This window comes from Erinaceus europaeus, chromosome 1 (genome assembly GCF_950295315.1).
Source record: "Erinaceus europaeus chromosome 1, mEriEur2.1, whole genome shotgun sequence".
In the NCBI taxonomy this organism is placed as follows: domain Eukaryota; kingdom Metazoa; phylum Chordata; class Mammalia; order Eulipotyphla; family Erinaceidae; genus Erinaceus; species Erinaceus europaeus.
In genome coordinates this window covers 32,656,041-32,677,282 of record NC_080162.1, presented here as the reverse complement: position 1 = coordinate 32,677,282, position 21,242 = coordinate 32,656,041, and the positions used below count along the sequence as shown (strand labels likewise).

Here is a 21,242-nt window from a genome sequence, read left to right as displayed (position 1 = left end):
CACTAAGCCACCTTCTCGACTTCCATTTCAATATTTTTTGAAAAAAATGTTTATTTTATATAAGACAGGGAATGTCACGTGAAAGAGAGGAAAAAAGAGAGCTACAAAAGACAGAGCACCATTCCAGTACATGTGGTGCCCGGGAACAAGCTGGGGGCCTCAAACAGTTCTATGCTTTACCAGCTGATCTATTTCCATAGATGTTTTAACTTGTATGTATGTATGTACGAATGTATGTATGTATGTATGTATTTTTGCCTCCAGGGTTATCACTGGGACTCGGTACTGGCACTATGAATCCACTGCTCCTGGTGGCCACTTTTTCCCGTTTTATTGGATATGACAAAAAGAAATTGAGAGGGAAGGGGGAGATAGAAAAGATAGACACCTGTAGACCCACTTCACCACTTGTGAAATGACCTGCCTGCAGGTGGGAAGCTGGGGCTCAAACCTGGATCCTTTTGCTTAGTACTATGTGCCCTTAATAGGGTGTACCACCACTCAGCCCCAATGCTTTAACTTTTTTTTTCTTTTTTAAATTTTTAAAAAATATTTATTGGATAGAGACAGCCAGAAATCAAGAGGGAAGGGAGTGATACAGAGGGAGAGAGACAGAGACACCTGCAGCCCTACTTCACCACCTGCAAAGCTTTCCCCCTGCAGGTGGGGGCCAGGGGCTTGAACCTGGGTCCTTGTGCATTGTAATACATGTGCTCAACCAGGTGCATCACCTGGTACCCAGCCCCTCTGTCTTTCTTTCTATCTGATGACAAAAATAAATAAATCTTGAAAAAAAAAAAGTGCGGGAGGAAGATAGCACAACGGTTAGGCAAAAGACTTCCATGCCTGAGGCTCCAAAGCCCCAGGTTCAATCCTCAGCTCCACCATATGCAAGAGAAAAGTAGAGCTCTGGAAAATAAAATAAGAAAAGAAATAGAAAAAAAAAAAGAAGAACAGAGAAAGAAAAGGGCTAGGGAGATAGCATAATGATTAAGCAAAAGCCTTTCTTTTTTTAAAAATTAAAATGGAGTCTAGTACCTTCAGAGCACTATAACTCCATTCATTCCTTTGCCCTATCTATCCCTATTTTTTTTATTTAAATAATTTATTTCTTTATTGGGGAATTAATGCTTTACATTCAACAGTAAATACAATAGTTTGTACATGCATAACATTCCCCAGATTCCCATTTAACAATACAACCCCCACTATGTCATTCATCATCTTTCATGGACCTGTATTCTCCCCACCCACCCACCCACCCCAGAGTCTTTTACTTTGGTGTAATACTCCAATTCCATTTCAGGTTCGACTTGTGTTTTCTTTTCTAATCTTGTTTTTCAACTTCTGCCTGAGAGTGAGATCATCCCATATTCATCCTTCTGTTTCTGACTTATTTCACTCAACATGATTTTTTCAAGGTCCATCCACTTCCATGCTTGTGAAGTAATCCCCCTGCAGGTGGGGAGCTGGGGGCATGAACCGGGATCTTTGTATGGGTCCTTGCGCTTTGAACTATGTGTGCTTAACTTGGTGTGCTACTGCCCAGCACCTTACTCTAAAATTCTTAAACTGAAGAAGATTTTCATGCCTGAGACTCTAAGTTCCCAGGTTCAATTCCTGGTACCGCCATAAACCAGAGTTGAGCAGTGCTCTGGTAAAACAAACACACAAACATACAAATTAAGCATTGTCTTTATTGTCTTGGAATGCAGTTAAATTACTTGGAAACACTTCGATTTTTTCAAGACCTAGTTAGGTGGGATTGGGGCCCTAATTAGTCCAGGGGAAATTATTCCCTTTTAATGGCAAGACTCTCGGAGTATTCTATCCAATGCTTCATCAATTAAGAGTTTCTTCAGTCTGGTTCGTGGGAACATTTTATCTCCAGTCCTAGGTGAGCCCTGAATATCATCCCCTGTGGAGATGTACTGACAATGTTCTGCTGATTAACAAGACCCTCCAAAGACCTCTGGGATCCTCCCTCTGCCAGGCTTCCTTCCCGGTATCCTAGCTCAGTAGCCTGCCTCCCAGCTACAAAGAGAATCTTTTGCTCTCAAAGCCTAGGTGGGCGATGCAGAGACAGACAGGCAGTCTGCAGCGCAGATACCCAGCCACAGACATAAACACACCAAGTCTGTGCATGTGCTAGGAGAAACACACACCTCAGGGCCTGGAGCAACAGAAAGACTATCCTGGAAAGTGTTGGCCTTTCTGACTTCACTGCTGATGCCTTAGTGTCACAGTGCAATGGAGCTAAAAACTGCCCACTCAACACTGGCTCCCAGCTACCAGAGTACTCAGTCTCTGTTCCAACCTTTAGGCCCTTATCTGTCAACCCCCCTTGTTTTTACATTCAAAGATTTATTTTTATGGTTTTTTCCCAAAGCACAGTTCATCTTTGGCTCTGGCAGCACATGCAATATCTGAGATTAAGTCTGGGACCTCATGCTTGAGAACATATGGATTTCGGGAGTCGGGTGGTAGCGCAGTGGGTTAAGTGCACACGGCAGGAAGTACAAGGATAGGTATAACAATCCCGGTTTGAGGCCCCCGCTCCCCACCTGCGGGGGAGTCACTTCACAAGCGGTGAAGCAGGTCTGCAGGTGTCTGTCTTTCTCTCCTCCTGTCTTCCCCTCCTCTCTCCATTTCTCTCTGTCCTATCCACAATGACAACAATAAAACAACAAGGGCGACACAAGAGAATAAATATTAAAAAAAGAACATAAGGCTTTATACATTGTGCTGCCTTACAGGTCACTATATTTTAATTACCACATTTTAGAAATTATTTTTATTTATTTGATAGAGACAGCCAGAAATAGAGAGGGATGGGGGTGATAGAGAGGGAGAGAGACACCTGCAACACTGCCTCACCACATACAAAGCTTTCCCTCTGCAGGTGGGGGCTAGGTGTTCAAATTGGGTCCCAGAGCACTGTAACATGGGTACTCAATCAGGTATGCCACCACCTGTCATTTAATTTAATTTATTTATTCTTACCAGAGCACTGCTCAGCTCTGGTTTATGGTGGTGCAGGGGATTGAACCTGGGCCTTTGGAACTCCAGGCATGACAGTCTCTCTCTCTTTTTCAGTATTTTTATTTTAAAAAAATATTTATTTTCCTTTTTGTTGCCCTTGTTTTATTGTTGTAGTTATTCTTGCTGTTGTTATTGATGTCGTCGTTGGATAGGACAGAGAGAAATGGAGAGAGGAGGGGAAGGCAGAGAGGGGGAGAGAAAGACAGACACCTGCAGACCTGCTTCACCGCTTGTAAAGCTGCTCCCCTGCAGGCGGAGAACTGGGGGCTGGAACTGGGATCCTTAACGCTGGTTCTTGTGCTTTGCACCACGTGCACTTAACCTGCTGCGCTACCTCCCGGCCCCCTTAATATTTTTATCTTTTTTTAATATATTTATTTATTCCCTTTTGTTGCTCTTATTGTTTTATTGTTATAGTTATTATTGTTGTTGTAGTTATTGATGTCATCATTGGATAGGACAGAGAGAAATGGAGAGAGGAGGGGAAGACAGAGAGGTGGAAAGATAGACACCTCCAGACCTGCTTCACCGCCTGTGAAGGGACTCCTCTGCAGGTGGGGAGCCGGGGAATCAAACCGGGATCCCTATTCTGGTCCTGGTGCTCTGCGCCATGTGCGCTTAACCCGCTGCGCTACCGCCCGACTCCCTATTTTCATTATCTTTTATTTATTGGATAGACTGCCAGAGTTGAGAGGAAGCGGGAGGTAGGAAGAAAGACAAGAGACACCTGCACGGGTGGGGGTGATAGCATAATGGTTATGCAAACAGACTCTCATGCCTGAGGCTCCTAAGTCCCAGATTCAATCCCCGACACCACCATAAGCCAGAGCTGAGCAGTGCTCTGGTGTTTCTCTCTCTCTGCATCTCTCTCAAAAATAAAAAAAAATAAACTAAAAAAAAAAAAGAGACACCTGCAGCCCTGCTCCATCACTTATGAAGCTCTCCCCCTGCAGGTGGGGACTGGGGGCTCGAACCCAGGTCCTTGTGCACTGTAATACATGCGCTCGGGAAGTCTGGGGGTAGCACAGCGGGTTAAGCGCACGTGGCACCGCCACCGTTCCCCACCTGCAGGGCAGTCGCGTCACAGGCGGTGAAGCAGGTCTGCAGGTGTCTTTCTCTCTCCCTCTGTCTTCTCCTCCTCTCTCAATTTCTCTCTGTCCTATCCAACGGCAGCAACAACAACAATAATAACCAGAACAATGATAAAAACAACAAGGGCAACAAAAGGGGAAAAAATGGTCTCCAGGAGCAGTGGATTCGTGGTGCAGGCAGCGAGCCCCGGCAATAACCTTGGAGGCCAAAAAAAACCCCAAAAAAACAAACAAAAAAAACATGCTAATTAATCCTTTCTTAAATAAAAAAAAAAGATAAAAAAAAAATCATGGAACTATGAAAAAAAAAAAAACAAACATGCGCTCAACCAGGCGCGCCACCGCCCAGCCCTGAGTCTCTTTGCATAACTGTTATGCTATCTACCCCTGCCCTTTACTTTATACTTTAATTTTTGCCACTAGTGTAATCACCAGGTCTTGGCAATTCCAACGCTGCCAAAGGCCATCCCTCCCCTCCCACACACCTGCAGCACAGCCCAAACTCCTGAAGCGCCCCGCTCCCCGCCCCCGCAGGTGTAAATTCTTAGTCTCACGGTGACAGCGTGAGTGGCTGGGTTCGCGGGTCGGCGCACATCCACTCAGTCTTATGTCTCTACTGTGTGCAAAGTCCAAGGCTGAGCGCACTCTTACCCTGCAATCTGACAGTTGGGGAAGTGGTGTGGAAGTCGGGAGATGGCGAAGGAGCAGTGACAAAGACAAAGTCAATACCCACGCCTCCAGTCCATCCTCCCGGCCTCAGTTGGGAGAGAAAGCCCCAGCGAACATTTTAGTTGGGTCGCGTGTGTGTGCTCAGGTGCCTCTGGCAAGTTAGCCCTACGGCCTGGGATTTTTCCCATATTTTTGATTGGCACCAATAAAGGACTGCACACACTTCTCCATCAGCTCCGCTGTCTAGGTCCTTGCGGAGGAGTAGTGAAGGCAGCCGTGGCCTCCAGATCCCCAAAGCCCAGGTGCCGGATTCTCGCGTGGTGACCTGTGACCCCCAAACTCCCAGAGGCCAGGTACCAGGTGGGAGTCGTGGGCGCCTGTCTTTTCGGCTTTGTGTGGTCAGCAGCGCGCATGCCCGGCCGTCTCCTCGGAGCAGGTGTACGGACAGGGCTGTGGGGCAGGTGTGCACCGATACCACCTTGCAGTCCAGCTCTCCGGAGATCTCCACGCCACGCCACGCCACGCCTACGCGGGAAGGGAGCTGAGACTGAAACGCTGACCTTCCGGAAACCTTTATCTACTTGGACCAAGCCAACTCTATGGTCTCAAGGACGCTCCCGCCGGAAGCGGAAGTACATTAGGTAGGCTGGCCCTCTAGGCGCAACCGCAACCCGGAAGCACTCACTGAGGCTCCGCCCCGTCCGCCAAAATAGCTGTCTGGAGGCTCGGCGCTTCCTTTCTACGTTAGCGCTCATCGTGTAGCCATCAGGTAGGCCTCGCGTCTGCCCCGCCATACTCTTAAGCTGAATTCAGGAGTGGATTGGGGATCTTGGGGATCGGTTTGGGGCTGGGGGTGGTTGAGAGGCCCACGTGCACGTGCACGGGAGGGGCCGGCAGGGTTGGCCCGGCCTCACGCGCGGTGCTCCCCAGGCGCGGTTCCACCATGCAGAACGACGCCGGCGAGTTCGTGGACTTGTACGTTCCGCGCAAGTGCTCCGCCAGCAACCGCATTATCGGTGCCAAGGACCACGCGTCCATCCAGATGAACGTGGCCGAGGTGAGCGCGCCGCAGCCCCGCGGGGCGGGCAGGACAGCTTGGGAGTACTGCTTCCTGATCCTTAGCTTGGATCTTAGCTGAGCCTCACTCCCCAACTCCGTTGCCTTTTTGTAGGTCGACAAGGTAACCGGCAGGTTCAACGGCCAGTATAGGACCTACGCGATCTGTGGGACCATCCGCAAGATGGTGAGTGTCCCGGACCACTCGCCCAACTCTGCGGCCTCGCAGGGTCCTGTTCAGCTGGGAGGGCCGCGGCTCAATGTCCTTTTTCTTGCAGGGCGAGTCGGACGACTCCATTCTACGACTGGCCAAGGCGGATGGCATCGTCTCAAAGTAAGAGGGCTCACTTGGGGTGGGTAGTAGAGGTGGAGGGTTTGTCCAGAGATCAGGCTTTAACATTTGCCTTACTTTTGTCTAGGAATTTCTGACTTCGGGGGAAACCACGATGTGGAGTATTTGTATAAATAAACAGTGAAAGCCCAGTCTGTGTTGTGTACTTTACTGTAACCCCACCACCACCACCACTTTGGAAAGGAGATAGGCTGTGAAGCATGTTGCAAAACCAAGATTTACTTAAAAGCACAAGTACATTATCATTTGCTAACAATCTGTGACAATTGACATTGAGACCCACAATTGCTATTGGGCACTAAGGAGGAGCACCAGGCTCTGACACCTCAGACACCCCGGTTATAACAAGGATCAGGGCTCAGACTGAAGTCTAGCTTCAATACTGGCTTCTGTAATGATTCTGGAGCACCACACAGTGACTGCTCTTGGCTTATTAAGGATACTGGGGTGGGGTTGAGTGGGTAGGACTTAAAACCAAAAAGGCTACAAGCCACTCTACTATATAAATATAAGTTAAATTACTGTATCAGCTCTTGTAACATATATATACAGATGTTGCCAAAGGAGCCATGTCCCTCCAGACTGAGTTGTAAACCAGAACTTTGGAAGTCACAGTGCCCTCGAGATGCGTTGGTGGCAGAACACAGCTCCTGGCCTAGCAGCTTCCATCCTCCCATCTCTGGGTGAGATGAGTTTGGAGAACCAAGTGGGAGAGGACGGGATACTCCCTGGAGCAGACAGTTCATGGCAATGAGGGGATGCAGACTTGGTTCTGGTTAACAGTAGGCCTGCCACCCATACTGGGGTGGAGGCTGAGGTACTGGTGGTGAGCAGAGCTGGTCCTATAAAAGCAGTCCATGCCGGCAGAATACCAGTGACCAGAGCCTCTCTAAGACGGACAATAGCAGGAGAGGAAACTCAACAGTCCTTGGTTCTTCAGATTTTTGATGGGTAATGAGCTGAAGGGTGGGACAATCTGAAACTGGTTGCAAGAGTTCATGCAATGTGCAAAGGAGGACAGATTCCTGGGAAAGATAGACATGGATCCTGCAGATAATGCTGGGCATAGATCTGGCACAGATGGCACTGGCCAGTGCACCCACTGAACTTGCCTGGAAGAACAAGACAGACTGACCCCAGATGGAGGCAGTGCTGGGGTGGGGGTGTTGGTGATCAGTCTCTGCCTAAGGGTTAAGTGGTTTCAAGTCACTTCAGAAAACACAAAACCAAATCCCCAGTTACAATAAATAGGCTTTCCCCCTAACCCCTCTGTCACAATATTGCTTAGGAGATCAAGAGCCAAGAAGAGCCCATTCAGCAGTCCTGAAGTTCAGGGTGTTGTGGGCAAGTAAGAGGCAGAGGGTGGCTGTCCATTTGGGATGGGCCAAGGCTGGGGTGGGGGTGGCTGTTAGGGTGTATGACACCTGGGGCATCAGGGCTTCACAGTGACATGATGCTTGGAAGAATAGAGGCCAAAGAACAATAGTGGGGTCCATACAACCAGGAGTTTCTTGTGGGATGACCTGCTTCCAGAGCTCTGCTTGGGGACAGGGATGCTGTAATTTATGAGGGACTCTGCTGGGTAGGAAGGAGCCAGACACAGGGTCCACAGTGCTGTGTTTCTACATCCAAAAGTGGAAAGAGCCAAGATCAATGTGCTGACTTCAACAATTTCAGTGCATTTGGTATGACCTGGGAGGCCAGGTCACTGCCCCCAGGTGGGTACAGTACTGCATCATTTGTGAGAGATGAGATGAAAGAAAGATAGCATCAGGTCAGAATGCACCATGCCAAGTGATCAGAGAGGTTCTGGTACCAGAGGGCACAGGAAAAAAAACAAAACAAAAAAAATCTTTTCATGTAAAAATCCAGGAAGATGTTCAGAAATAGCACTGGCTGTCCGGTGTGCTTTGGGAAGAAAGCATGGTCCCTCTAAGGAACTAAGGGTGTAAGAGAAACTACAACGTCCCCACTAAGGGTGGGGCACCCTTAGGTGCCTGGGAGCATTCCTGTGGGTACTGAGCAGCTATGAACTTGGAGTGCAAAGCTGGTGGGGCAGTGGCCTGGGCTAGGACTGCTGGGTGAGGCGGCGGTAGTGAGGTAACACCTGGTTCTCAGGAAGGTAGAGGGCCAGCTCCAAGGCCACCAGCACTGTGAACTCAAAGCCAATCAGGTCCCGCCTGTTGAACCGAAACCTCTCTTCCAATTTCTGCAGGAAGGAGGGAAGGAGAGGGGGGTGAGCCCCTCTGGTCTCCCATCCAGGCAGTAGGTTTGGGAGTGCAGTGGGGCAGGTGACTTGCCCTCCATGGCAGGGACCCTTGCAGCAGGCCAGGCACATACTCACATCAATGAGCTGCTTCACTTCACTCTTGCGGAGGTCGCTGCTGATCTTGGCGGCGAGTAACACGCAGGCCCCAGCGCACAGCTTTCGGTTCTGCTTGTTGAGTTTGCCCTGCAGTACAAGCTTCTCGAAGTACACGTAGGCCATGGACACTGTCACGGGCTCCAGACTGCACTCCTCAGACAGGTTTCGCATCTCTCGCTTCAAACTGGACACGCACAAAGGCAAAGGCTTGTGGGCTGAGGAAGCAGCCATACCTTCCTCCTTAGGAAAGGCGCTATTTCTTCCAAGTGGGAGCAGTTGGCTGGGTCTCACCCCACCTGTGGAAAACTATAGCATCTGGTGCCAGTGCCTAGGATCCTGCAAGAGGGGTAGGTAGGCAGTGAGAGACAGTGAGGTATGTGTGTGTGGGGCGAGTTGGCGGCTTTGACAGCGCTGATTGGAATGGCCCCCTGGGTAGTCACCTTGAGAGAACTGAGCTGCTCTGGGGCCTACCAAAGATCTTGGCAGAGAGGAGGCCAGGTGTAAGGGGCTGTGGGGCAGCCCAGGAATTGGTGCTATTGGTGGGTGGGCTGGGGATGGCATATCTGGATTTGTCAGGGTTAGTTATCTACCTAATGTGGGAGAGGAGAGGCAAAGTGTCACAAGATGGTATGTGTCAGCAGTGTCCCCAGCAAGGCTCAGCGACGCTGTCTTCCCTTTCTTACCTCCTGATTTTGCTCAGCGTCAGCTTAATGTGCGGGAACTTCTCTCGGAACGTCTCGTTCATGTCCTTCTTGAGGTCGGAAGGCTTCACATACTCTATGACTGTTGTCTGCAATGGAGAGGGTGGCAGGGTGGGGAGTGGCCCCTCACCAGCCTTGGGGCCCACCTGCCTAGTCAGCATGAGGCCATTTCCCATTTCTTGGGTAGGTAAGGGAGAAGGTGGCATGGCTATAGAAGCTGGGTCAGTGAGAACATGCCCATGTGAATGGGGAGACCAGGCTGCCTAGCCCATGGGTCAGGTAGGGCGCAAGCACTGTTCTCACGCATATGGTCACTCCCCCGCCTGCCCTGCCGCAGCCTTGTGGGTCTGTGTATGCAGGTGTGTGCGGGGTGCGGTGCTCACCATACCATGTAGGATGCAAAGATGAGGACCCGTTTGTGCTTGCCACAGGGCCACTGTGGGTCATCCAGAAGGTTGGGGTTGTACTCCAGGGCATCCCCTGCATCACTCCCTGCAAGCAGATGGCAGCCCTGACCCACCAATGTCCTGAACTCTGGTCAGCTGGCCTTTGCCACCCAGTCTGGGCAGCACCTGGCTGGCACCTAGTGTGGGAGTGGGTCACAAGCTTCTCTTGTTGAGCACTGTCACGGAAGGGATTGGCATTCTTGGGGCCCAAGGGGCACCAGGTACAGCCGTGAGCACCCCTGCCACCCCCCAAGGGCTGGAGGTGGGCAAGAAGTTCTGACAGAAGGGACCCTGTCCTGGAGCCATTCAAGGACTGATTGCTTGGTTTGGGTGATTCCTTCCATTCCTGAGAGATCCCAAACTGCTTCCCAGGCCCCAGCTGTCTGCATGGAAGACCATGAATGCAAACGTGGTTCCTCAGTCTGTCCTCACATGATGTCCTTGACTGAGCCACTATGACTGCGTGCCCTGTGCCCCAGAGACTATTTAAGTCAGTGATTGCTTAGAGTATGAGAGGTTATCTAGATAGTTCTGGGCCCAGTTAGGGTTAAGGGACTGCCTAGTTCCATTACAGGTTAGGACACACAGTGCTACCTAGTTCTGTGCCAGCTGGCACCGACTTGGTGGGGACAGGTTTGTATCTTGACCCTGGTAGAGCCCGGGGGACACTGGCACGAGGCTGGGGAGGTGGGCCATGGCTGTCAGTCTTGTGTGTAACCAAGGCATTCGTTGGGTACAGAAACTTCGCATAAGACACGACCTGCAAAGGCAAGTACATTATGGCTCAGCCATGATAGTTTCAGTGGCTCCACAGTCCCCTCCCAAGGATGGAAGTCATACAAAATTCCACTTTATTCTTACCTGTTGTGGAAAGTCCCCCTCCCCCACTCTCCTGTGTAGACAGAAAGGAGAGCTCATCACTGAGCATGCAGGGAGCCCCAGGAAGCCCAGAGCAGATGCTTGCTCGCTCACTCACTTGGAAGCCAGGAACGGGAACACTCCAGGATACAACCCCCGACTTCCTCACATGGAACCAAGCCCCAGAACCTTCCCGCTGCCCAGCCCCCCAACCTGACCAGCAGGACCCAGAACACCCCTTATGACTTGGCTATCTTTTAGGCCATGTTGCTAGTCTCTGGCCATTCTAACATTTTAGGTGAATGCAAACAGTTTTCCATTTCCTCTAGGACTGTGGCTCTGTGCCCACCCACCCCCTCACCGTGACATTAGCTCTTGCCTTTCCATCTGCTCCCAGCTCTACACCTTCCAGCTCGAAGACCATCTCAGAGGAAACAGGAACACTGCCAGATGGATGCCTCTGCTTCTGGCTGTCCACCCTCAGGTCACTGCAGGGGATAGAGAGCTGCTGGGTTTGGCCCGGGGGGGGGGGCGGTATTGGGTAGACTTTGAAGACTGGGGTGCACCTGCTCTTGTGGAGGAACAGTGGGAGTGGGACACAGCTATTGAGAAAGGTTCTTTCCTAAATGTGTCTTGCTTGTCCCTGGCTATGACACTTCCCTTATTATGCAGAGGTGGCAGCCACATGCCCCTGTGTTCCCCCTCAGTTCCCTACTATTCCCAGGAATTATGTCCTCTGTTCTGGTTTTACCAGCCCACACTGTTCCCACTACTGACTACTTCAGTGCTATCCCTGCCCCGATGGCCATCTCCTTTCTCCTGGAGTTACAAACGAAGTGCCTGCTGGGATGGGTCACAGGGAAGCAGGGCAGTGTCACCATAAGGTGAACATCTAGCCCCTGCTGCTGTCGGGTACTTCAGCAGAAGTCGCAATATGGACCTCGAGTGTCCTGTTGAGGACCCAATCAGTTCTAGCTGATGTGTCAACTGTGCAGCCCCAACCCTAAGCTAGTGCTCACCTGATCCGCAGGCCTTCTCCATAGGGTAGAACTGAGAAGGCTGCACACAAGGAGCGCTTGGCACAGATCAGCACGATCCTGTGGGGACAGGGGGAGGTCATGGGGTAAGATGGGAGGGCATGGGGGTCAGAGAGGAAGGGGGTAGATTCAGAAGTGGGTCATAAGGTTGGAAGGGGGCACAGAGTAAGAACATGAGGGACACAGAGTGAGGATGTGGGGGCTTGTGAGGGCCAGAATGGGTGGGGGACATGGGATCAGACAGGGCCTAGACTCAAGTGACAGGAAGGGTCTATCCACCATCCAGATGCTTGCTAAAGGTGCCCCCTCCATGGGACATGCTGGCCTGGCCCTATGTAGACTATAGGCCATAGTGTAGTCCAGGCTGGAAAAGCCAGAATTCAGAGGACACAAGACAGAGGCCACATCTGCCTGGTGAAGTGCTGGGGACAGGGTGCCGATTCTCAGCCCTCCTGCTGGGGGTTGATGTCATCTAGAGCACCATCCAGGTACCCCAGAAGGAAGCCTGTGCAAGAATAGGTGTCCCTGCCCCTGACCTTAGCAAGAGAATGGAAATGTCTCCCCTTTTCTGGATGGGACAAATGGATACCCAGGGCCACTCAACCTGCCCTATCCCACCCCACTTGCCCCTTGGCACCAGACTGAACTTGTAATTTGGAGCAGAGGTTAGGACTGTCAATCCAAGGCCACTGCTAGGAAGACTGAGCTTCCCAACCAGGGTTATGGGGTGAGTTCAGGGCAGGACAGCCTACTGTGGGGAGTGGAATCACTGTAAGGCCCCACTGGGTGTCTCTGACACTGGGCCTCGTTGGCCAAGCATGGTCCAGGAGAAAGGTGAGTGTGAGGGGGGAGAGACCACTTCTAATGGGATATTGGATAGGCTGTGTGGCCCAGAGTGTCCCTGCTTGTGGCTCCAGAGCTGGTGGGGAACTTGGGAAGAAAGAGAGGCTGGCAGGACAGTACCATGCTGGCTTCCAGGGAGGCTGCCCCTGCACTAGTCTCTGCTCAGTCCGCTGTACCTGCTATTCTTGGTGTCATACTGCCTCATGTTCTTGATGAAATGAGTCTTCTTCAGGCCTTTATGTCTTGGAGATCCAGAGATGTGTTTGGTTCTGTAAAGTGAAACAAGTCACCCTTCTCTCCTGGACTCTCTTTCCCCAGAAGGAGGTGGTGCTCAGGATGGGACCTGTACCTGGGAACCGAGGCACATCCCACAGCATCTTCCAGGAACTCAAGGGAGCAGCGCTGGGAGGCTACACGCCTTCTGTAAAGACACCAGGCCTCAACACAGGCACAAGACCCCTGCTGTGGTCCAAGGGCCAATAGCAGACCCAGCGCCAATTGATGGCGAGGCTCAGACACTCCCAGGAGGGACGTGGGTTCTCAGTAACTGCAGGTGACCAGGCACTGGTGGCTGCTTAGAATGGAGTTCTTAGAGCCTTCTGAGGAGGTGGTGACATGCTGGGGCTATCCTGGAGTATAGACAGAAGTATTCATAGTTCACAGCCTGTCTGGGGCTGGTTAAAAGCTGTCTCTCTCTCTCTCACATCAGCATAGCATGCACTGGGGAGCTGGGTAATGTCACCTCCACTGATGTCTAAGGGCTTAGAAGCCCTACATAGGCTTTGCCCTCAGGTCAAGATTATAAACCAGGTTATTGGCACTGGGGGCCCCACTTTCATCCCTCGTCCTTCTGCCAGTCCATGCGAGGCCCACAGCCATTTCCGACAATGAGGCTGCCTACAACAAAGCCCTGTGTCCAAGATCACACCATGCAGAGGCAGGAGGCTCTGTTGACTTCAAGGTCAAGGGCCGCTACCGTATCCTCTGCTCCCTAGCCAGCCAGACTGAGGGATCTGCCTGAGAAGAACAGGGACTGTTAAAGATGCTAAAACAAGGCGAGTCCCACAGCCCAGGCACACAAAGACAGGAGGGCAGCCCTCCTCCCAGGGTACTCCAGCACTGGCCAGGCAGCAGAGGGTTTAACACTAGGTCCTTCCTGGGAAAGTTTCACATCTGTTCTGTGCAACTACTAAGTATGTAGCCCGAGTACAGAGAATCAAAAGCAGAGTAGCGGCTCCTGGCTGCCATCCTGGAGGGGCTAATGGTCACAAATGCAGCTCAGAAGCCTCCACTATGGGCCAGGTGGTGCAGTCCTCACAGGGCCACCTGGGGCTTATGTGGTGGCAGTCACACACACCCTGAGTGGAGAGGGTCTTCTCAAAATAGTGGCTTGGGGGCCTGGTAGTGGTGCTTCTGGTTGAGCACACACATTACTATGCACAAGGACTTGGGTTTGGGCCCCAGCCACCCCCCATCCACGGGGGTGGGGGGGTGGGGAAACTGCACGAGTGGTGAAGCAGATCTGCAGATGTCTATCTTTCTGTCTCCCTCTCTATCTTCTCCCCTTTCAATTTCTGTCCTATTAAATAAAGAAAAAAAAATCTAATAATAAAAAAAGAGAGCTCTGGCTCTTGGGGAGAGGACATAGGAGGGCTCACTTTTGGGAGCTGTAGGGTGCCAGTGCAGCACTGTCCTCAGCAGTTCTCTACCCTGGGCCCACAGATGAGGACTAGGATCCTGGCTGCTGAGTCTCAGTGCTGGGCTGAGGAACACAGTGGCTATGGCGTGTCAGTGCTGACTGGGCCAGCGAAGGGGAGAGCCCCACATCACCTCTCACTCCATTGCTCAGAGTGACAACTAGATGGGTGGGGCGTGGGGGGTGGCAGCAGGTGGAGGTGGGGCAGGGGGAAGGCTCAGCCCCTGCTCCATGTCACGCAGCAGGGCTGTCCTGGGAGTGAGGGCCCAGGTCTGTATTCCGGGTATCGAAGTCCACACTATGTCTTGCAAATGACAAAGGTCAACAGGAGCTTGTTGCAACAAAGTAGAATTGAACATATGAACAGATCCAGTAAACTGCAGGGTCCCCCAAGTGGCCCTTGCTCAGAGCAGGGCTACTTGCCCACAGCCAGGCATGAGGAGAGGAGGCTATGGAGGCCTCGAGGGCTGGTAGGCTACCGCCCTGTGTACTGGGTGGGAGGCCTAGAGGGAGCAGGAGTGCTCTGGGCCTTCCCAGAGCACTCCTGGGAGCACTCTGGGCCTGGGAGTGCTCCCAGAGCACTCTGGGCCTGGGAGAATGCCCAGCCAGAGGGAGAGGTGCAGGAGCTGACAGGCGAGAGAAATCAGCCTCAGCGGAGCCTGGCTGGGATGTTCTGTGGAGAGGAGTCTGCTACTCCAGGGAGAAGCCAGTGTGGCTTTCTCAGGCTCATTTCCTCAAGTAATTTCCCAGGTGATGTGACGCTTAGCAGGCTGGGACCTCATTTACTGGCTTGGTCCTACAACAGACAAGCACTAGGGCTCCTTTGAGGCCGACAGGGTCTGAGGCCCAGGCTGCTCAGGAGGGATGCTGACCTCTAATGCCCGGCCCACTCTCTTTATATTTTCTGTTTCCCAATGGAGTGGAGCCTTCATCTCACCAAGCTCTAGCATTTACATCTAGATGGCTTACTAAATTTTCATTGTTTTTTTTTTTTGTGGTTTTCTTTTATCTTTCCTTCCTTGTAAGCATTTCCTTTTCTTTCTCTTTCCCCCACCCCCCCATTTCTCTCTCTCCTCAGATCACTGCTCAGCACTGGATTATGGTGGTGCCGGGGATTGAACTTGGGACTTCAGAGCCTCAGGTATGAAAGTCATTTGGATAAGTGCTCTGCTATCTGGGCTCCCCACTTGTAAGCACTTTTAGACAAATTTAGCCCTCACAGCAACTGTATAATGTGGTGATTTTATCACTCCCCAGTGGGGGAAACTGAGGCACAGAGCTGGTAAGAGGAAGAGCACTTATAGTGCTGCCTCTACACTCAGGCAACTCTGCAGAGAAAGAGAAACTGCTAATTCCTAGACACTGTTTCTAGTGCCGGGGAAGCTTGTTTTCCTCTGTAACTGAGACTGCCAGAAGGTTGCTCTATGAGTTTGGAGACCACATCCCCTGAGAAGCCAAAAGCAACCCTGGGGCCAAGTGAAGGAGGTGCTGGGGCCATCCTGCAAGGGTAACCACCCAACCACCAAGTGTCAACATTACCAACATATGGATCCTCTTTTGCCAGATGTGGAAGGTCTTGCCTGCTGGCCTGCGGCCTTATCCCTGCTGAGGCATGGTGTCCAGCACATGGCCAGATCCCTGTCAGGCAGACAAAGCCACCCAATTCCAACTATTCTCATGGTGATGGTGTCACTCTGGGACACTGGGCAGGGAGGGGCCTTGAGAACTGGGTCTTGATCTGGGCTGCCACAGGGAATCGTGATTCCAGGTTCCAGCCTTGGCTGCCACCTCCTGCTATGTTTCAGCTGGAGAACGAGAAACCTCCCAAAATGAGCACTGTCAACAAACTGCCAGTTGCCACCCTGAAACTGGTTTCCTATGAACATATACTGGGCAGCTTCTAGAATGCTAGGTCACTCCTGGCTGCTGAGCTGTCGACTGAAATCCTCCTCATTCTCAGAACCACTCTGTTACAAGCATCTAGTCTTGAGGGTTTCTGCTCCCACTAACTCAGCAACACCCCTTGTTCTGTGGCTGCACCCTGGCATCACCTCCACTTGCTGAGTGGACAAGAAAAACAACTGTTTGGGTCACTACACTGAAGTCCTAACCCCTGTAGCTGTGACTACAGCTGAATTTGAAATAGGGTCTTGTAAGTGTTGGAGTGGGCTCTAATTAGTGACAGTGCCCTTAGAAAAGGAAAATGCGGGAGTCAGGCAGTAGCGCAGCGGGTTAAGCGCATGTGGCGCCAAGCGCAAGGACTGGTGTAAGGATCCCGGTTCGAGCCCCCAGCTCCCCACTTGCAGGGGAGTCGCTTCACAGACAGTGAAGCAGGTCTGCAGGTGTCTTAACTTTCTCTCCCCCTCTCTGTCTTCCCCTCCTCTCCATTTCTCTCTGTCCTATCTAATAACGACGACATCAATAACAACAACAACTACAACAATAAAAAATAACAAGGGCAACAAAAGGGAAAATATGTGGTCTGGGAGGTGGCACAGTGGATAAGGCTTTGGACTCTCAAGCATGAGTCCCAACATGGTACATGTCAGCACATATACCAGAGTGATGTCTGGTTCTTTCTCTCTCTCCTATCATTTCTCATGAATAAATAAATAAAACTAAAAAAAAAAAAAAAAGAAAAAGGAAAATGCTAGGAGAAGAGCAGATAGACAGACAGACAGATAGACAGATAGAGCCTGGGGTTACTGGGAGCTGGGAGAGGCAGGAATGGGTCCAGGCTTTGGACTCCCTGACTTCTCATGCTCGCTGAGGCTGTGATACACCCCACTGCAGTGGTTTGGGCAGCCCAGACTCACTCCAGCAGAGCGGGCCCTGCTGACACTGTATGAAGGTGGCACATCACTCCAGAGCTGGTTTCTGATTCAGCTGGAGTCACCAGAACCCCAGTTTCTTCTGAGTTTTTAAAAATTAATTAACTTATTTATTTATTAGAGAGAGGAAGAACACCAGAGCATCACTCTGGCTTGTGTGGTGTTGGGGGTCAAACTCAGGCCACCTCCCAAGCTATTCTGAATTTCAAGTGACCAGAGTGTCAAAATGAAAACACCATGATAGAAGTTCTAGGAGGTAATGAGGGCTTTCAAGGTTTGCTCAATGGCTTAGCAGAAAAGTCACATCAGACTGAGCCTAAAGGTGAAATGAATTTCTTGCTGCAATGGACACTCCCTCAGTCCCCACCCTTCAGTGATCCCTTGGAATTGATCTGGCCTTACAGCAACCCAGGCAGGCAGTGATCAACACAAATCTGCTTTGCAGAGGAGCAAACCAAGGATAAGAGAGGCAGGTCCACTTGCTCAAGGTCACACAGTCACTGACTGGCCCGGCTAGGCTTCAGCCAGGTCTTGTCACAATTGGGTCTAACCACTGCACCCAGGATACAGACCTTGGGAAGAGACCTCCCAACTCCTTCCACTCCTAAAAAAACACACACATCTTGGGAGTCAAGTGGTAGCGCACTGGGTTAAGCACAAGTGGCGCAAAGTGCAAGGACCAGCGTAATGATCCCGGTTCAAGCCCCCCGGCTCCCCACCTGCAGGGGAGTCGCTTCACAGGCGGTGAAGCAGGTCTGCAGGTGTCTATCTTTCTCTCCCCCCCTCTGTCTTCCTCTCCTCTCTCCATTTCTCTGTCCTATCCAACAGCGATGACATCATCATCAACAACAACAACAACAACAAATAATAACTACAACAAGGGCACCAAAAGGGAATAAATAAATAGTAAAAAAAAAAAAAGCACCCAGCTGTGGCTCTCTGAGGCTCCCTCTTTGTACTGCAGAGTACAGTGAAGTGGACAGTCCCCATCCTGGAAGCCTGACAGTTGTTAGGGGAGAGGCACTGACACCCAGACACAGGATGCAGCACTGAACTCAATAGCAGAGCCAGAGGAAGGACAAAAGCCAACAGGCAAGTGCACCCCTGAGGGGTAGGAAGGACCTCTGAACAGAGAATTCAAGGCCAAGAAGGAGGGAGCAGGGAGAAGACCCAAAGAGTGGGCAGGTCCAGGAAGGGCCATGGCTCTGGTGGCTGCAGCAGACCCGGAGCACTCAATTCCCTCTGTGTCCCATCCCAGTGTCCCCGTCAGCCTGGCACCCTCACTCCCTCTCCAGATGAGGCTGTGCTGGGGTGGGTTGCATTATGGCCATGAGGGGCTGCAGGTACTTCACTGCTTTGGCCTGGGGACACAGATTCAGTTCACAGCATGGGAGAAAATAAGGAGGCACTCTGCACTGGATGGTGGGATGGGAGTGGGGTGCCAAACCACTCAAAGCTGGGCCTTTCTGCTCTGAGTCCTCACACAGGAGGGGCCCGGCCACCCTGCTCTACAACCACAGAGGGATTCAGATGTACAGAGGTAATGGGGGTGATCAGCACTTGTGATGGGTGGGGAAGGCCTGGCCTGGTGAAACCTAAACTGCATGTCCTGATGCAGGGAAGTTCCCTGCCCACATGGAAGGGTCTCTGGCATGGGAAATACAAGAGGACACTATAACCTATGTCTGAGGGGCCTTTGTCTAGGGGGCGTCTCCAATGCTGGGGGTGTTCAAGGGGATGGGGAGACCAAGAGGACCCTGACCTCTTATTCAGGGGCTGGCAGAATAAGAGGACTCCTATGGCTGGGGGATGACAGGGCCTGAAGAAACCCTAACTTCCACATCCAGGGGGTTGACACAGTCCCCGGTGACCCCTGACCTGGTCTCTTCGACTGATGAGGCCCGGCGAGCACTTACTTTCCTGGGCTATTAAGGCCCAGGACACCCCAGTGCTGTGCCTGGGGGAGCACAGGGGTTCAGGGTCACCTCCTGATCTCCCAGTTCTGTGCTGACAGGCCACTCCAAACCTGTGTCCCAGGCTGACTAGGTCCTAGGTGATCCTGATCCCTTGAAGCTAGCTGTCGATGCCTAGATCACGCTGAGCCTGTGTCCTGGGCTGACGTCCCCAGATGACCCTAACCTTTGCAAGCCCAGGTCGCAGGATCCCCGCCCCCCTGCCTGCGTCCCCAGCTGACCGGCCCCACTCACCTCTGGCGTTGCCCATCTAAGCCGAGCCCGAGGCCGAGGCCCGCGGGCGGCGCAGGACTGAGCAGGCCCTGGGGCGCCGAGGCCTTGGTGGGTGCAGGTGCGAAGGGCGCGGGCGGGATTGCTGGGGGCGCGAGTGGCGGCGGGGCCCCGCGGGCCGGCGCGGGCTCCGGGGGCGGCGGCGGGGGAGCCGGCGGCTCCTGGGTCTCGGCGGGTGTCAGCGGCGGCAGGGGTTTCTCACCTCCGGGGCCCAGGCTCAGGGGCCGCCCGTCCAGGGAGATGTTGTTGAGGAAGAACAGCGCGGCCTGGCGGCGCCGCGAATCCCCACGCCTCCGCAGCGCCTGCGGCGGGGCCCTGGAGGACGCAGCACTTCCTGGTGGCGGGGCCCTGGCGGGAGCCGGGCCAGAGGCCTGACCCGCGGTGCCACCCGCCGCCGCCGCGGCCATCCTCTGATTGAAGCGAAGGCCCGCAGCAGTCCGCCCGCCCGCCCGCAGGAGCCGCGCACGCGTCCGCGCTCGCCGCCCATTGGTAGCGGCGCACCCACATGCAAATTTATTGCTTTCAAGCACTCCTATTGGATAGCGCGGTACCGCGAAGGTTGGGGCGGCTCCCAGAGGTCGGTAGTAGCAGAAGTTTGGAAGGGCCTGCGGGGAACTCCACGCCTCTTGCCAGACAGTCCCGCGGGGTTAGGCCCTGTGTTCCGCGTCTGCGGCGCAGGGAGTTCAAGCCCTGTCCCGGAAACCTAGGGACGTGTACACGCTGTACCTTTTGATGGGCTTCTGTATTCGTGATCTGCCTTGGTTCCTTCTGTTAAGAATCCAGCACACTTGCCCTTTACTGAGTGTGTCTGTGCCTTGAGGCCCTGGGGGTTGTCCCATTCAGTTGTTTGGTGGAACTTTCAGTTTACCTGGAGGAAGTCCATAGCTCTCAATTTGGCCGTCGGTGCACCTGATCTCTCTCAGTGACTGAAGAGTTCCAGGCTGTGAGTGGTGAGGGCATCTGCTGGGGTCAAAGACAGTTTGGGGCAGTCCCTTGGAACCTGTTGGAGCCTGGGCTTCAATTTTCTCTTCCGAAGGCAGATCCCCTGGCTTCATGTGCTGCTGGATCCTTCAGACCTTTGCCCATCTGCGTCTTGGAGGCAAGGCTTCTATGCAGCTTTCTCCAGTGAGATTAAGTATGATATATTTATTTATTTTAATTATTTTTAAAATATTGTATTTATTGAATAGATGCAGAGAGAAATAGGCAAAAATGAGATAGTGAGGGGGAGAGAGACACTTGAAGCATGGCTTCTGCTTCACTGCTTGCTAAATTTTGTTTCTTCAGGTGAGAATCAGGGGCTTGAACTCAGGTCCTTGTGCATTGCAACATGTGCGTTCAACTGGGTACACCACTACCCAGATCCTAATTACTATTATTATTTTTTTAAATCTTTTTAAAAATTATCTTTATTTATTGTATAGAGACAGCCAGAAACTGAGAGGAAGGGGGAGATAGAGATAGAGATAGAGAGAGAGAGAGACGCCTGCAGCCCTGCTTCACCACTTGCGAAGCTTTACCCCTGAAGGTGGGGACCGGGGGCTTGAACCCGGGTCCTTGAGCATTGTAACCTGTGTGCTCAACCAGGTGCGCCACCACCCGGCCCCTAATTATTATTATTTTAAACCACAGTACTCTTCAGCTCTGTCTTGTGGTGGTGCAGGGGATTGAACTTGGGACCTTTGATACCTCAGTCATGAAAGCCTTTTTGCATAATCATTAATAATGCAAAAAGCTCTTAAATATAATTTCTTTTTAAAAATTTTATTTATTTTCCCTTTTTTGTTGCCCCTTTTTATTGTTGTTGTAGTTATCATTGTTATTGATGTCGTCATTTTTGGATAGGACACAGAGAAATAGAGAGAGGAGGGGAAGATAGAGAGGGAGAGAAAGACACCAGCAGACTGCTTCACCACCTGCAGGTGGGGAGCTGGGGGCTTGAACCTGTGCTTAACCCACTGCACTACCACTTGACTCCCTTAAATATAATTTCTACCTCTCTGTGAGGTCAC

The 21,242-nt window shown here is 52.0% G+C and overlaps 2 protein-coding genes across 3 annotated transcripts; one reads left to right on the top strand and one right to left on the bottom strand.

Moving 5' to 3' along the window:
* Positions 1-5,432: 5,432 nt before the first annotated feature.
* RPS21 (ribosomal protein S21) lies at positions 5,433-6,341 on the top strand. The gene is made up of 5 exons (XM_007520310.3): positions 5,433-5,571; positions 5,733-5,859; positions 5,974-6,045; positions 6,137-6,192; positions 6,278-6,341. The coding sequence occupies exons 2-5, from the start codon at positions 5,746-5,748 to the stop codon at positions 6,285-6,287; spliced, it is 252 nt and encodes an 83-aa protein (XP_007520372.2). The 5' UTR covers positions 5,433-5,571; positions 5,733-5,745; the 3' UTR covers positions 6,288-6,341.
* A 68-nt stretch (positions 6,342-6,409) lies between these two features.
* CABLES2 (Cdk5 and Abl enzyme substrate 2) lies at positions 6,410-19,701 on the bottom strand. 2 transcript variants are annotated; one of them, XM_007520368.3, is made up of 10 exons: positions 19,195-19,701; positions 12,810-12,881; positions 12,637-12,729; positions 11,600-11,677; positions 10,960-11,068; positions 10,317-10,482; positions 9,665-9,768; positions 9,259-9,365; positions 8,555-8,759; positions 6,410-8,419 (listed from the first exon to the last, which is right to left on the bottom strand). In XM_007520368.3, exons 1-10 carry the CDS (start codon positions 19,635-19,637, stop codon positions 8,279-8,281), a joined length of 1,518 nt encoding a protein of 505 aa, XP_007520430.1. In that variant the 5' UTR covers positions 19,638-19,701; the 3' UTR covers positions 6,410-8,278. The 2 variants fall into 2 exon arrangements, with proteins under 2 accessions (XP_007520430.1, XP_060035128.1); XM_060179145.1 differs by having other exon boundaries at positions 12,810-12,878.
* Between the last annotated feature and the right edge of the window lie 1,541 nt (positions 19,702-21,242).

Coding starts and splice junctions, on each gene's coding strand:
- CABLES2 (XM_007520368.3), bottom strand. CDS start 19,637: ATGGCCGCGGCGGCGGCGGGTGGCACCGCGGGTCAGGCCTCTGGCCCG. Junction 11,678..12,636: donor TATGACACCAAGAATAGCAG/GTACAGCGGACT, acceptor CTGTCCCCACAG/GATCGTGCTGATCTGTGCCA. Junction 8,420..8,554: donor AAGTGAAGCAGCTCATTGAT/GTGAGTATGTGC, acceptor TCCTTCCTGCAG/AAATTGGAAGAGAGGTTTCG.
- RPS21 (XM_007520310.3), top strand. CDS start 5,746: ATGCAGAACGACGCCGGCGAGTTCGTGGACTTGTACGTTCCGCGCAAG. Junction 5,860..5,973: donor TCCAGATGAACGTGGCCGAG/GTGAGCGCGCCG, acceptor GCCTTTTTGTAG/GTCGACAAGGTAACCGGCAG. Junction 6,046..6,136: donor GTGGGACCATCCGCAAGATG/GTGAGTGTCCCG, acceptor TTTTTCTTGCAG/GGCGAGTCGGACGACTCCAT.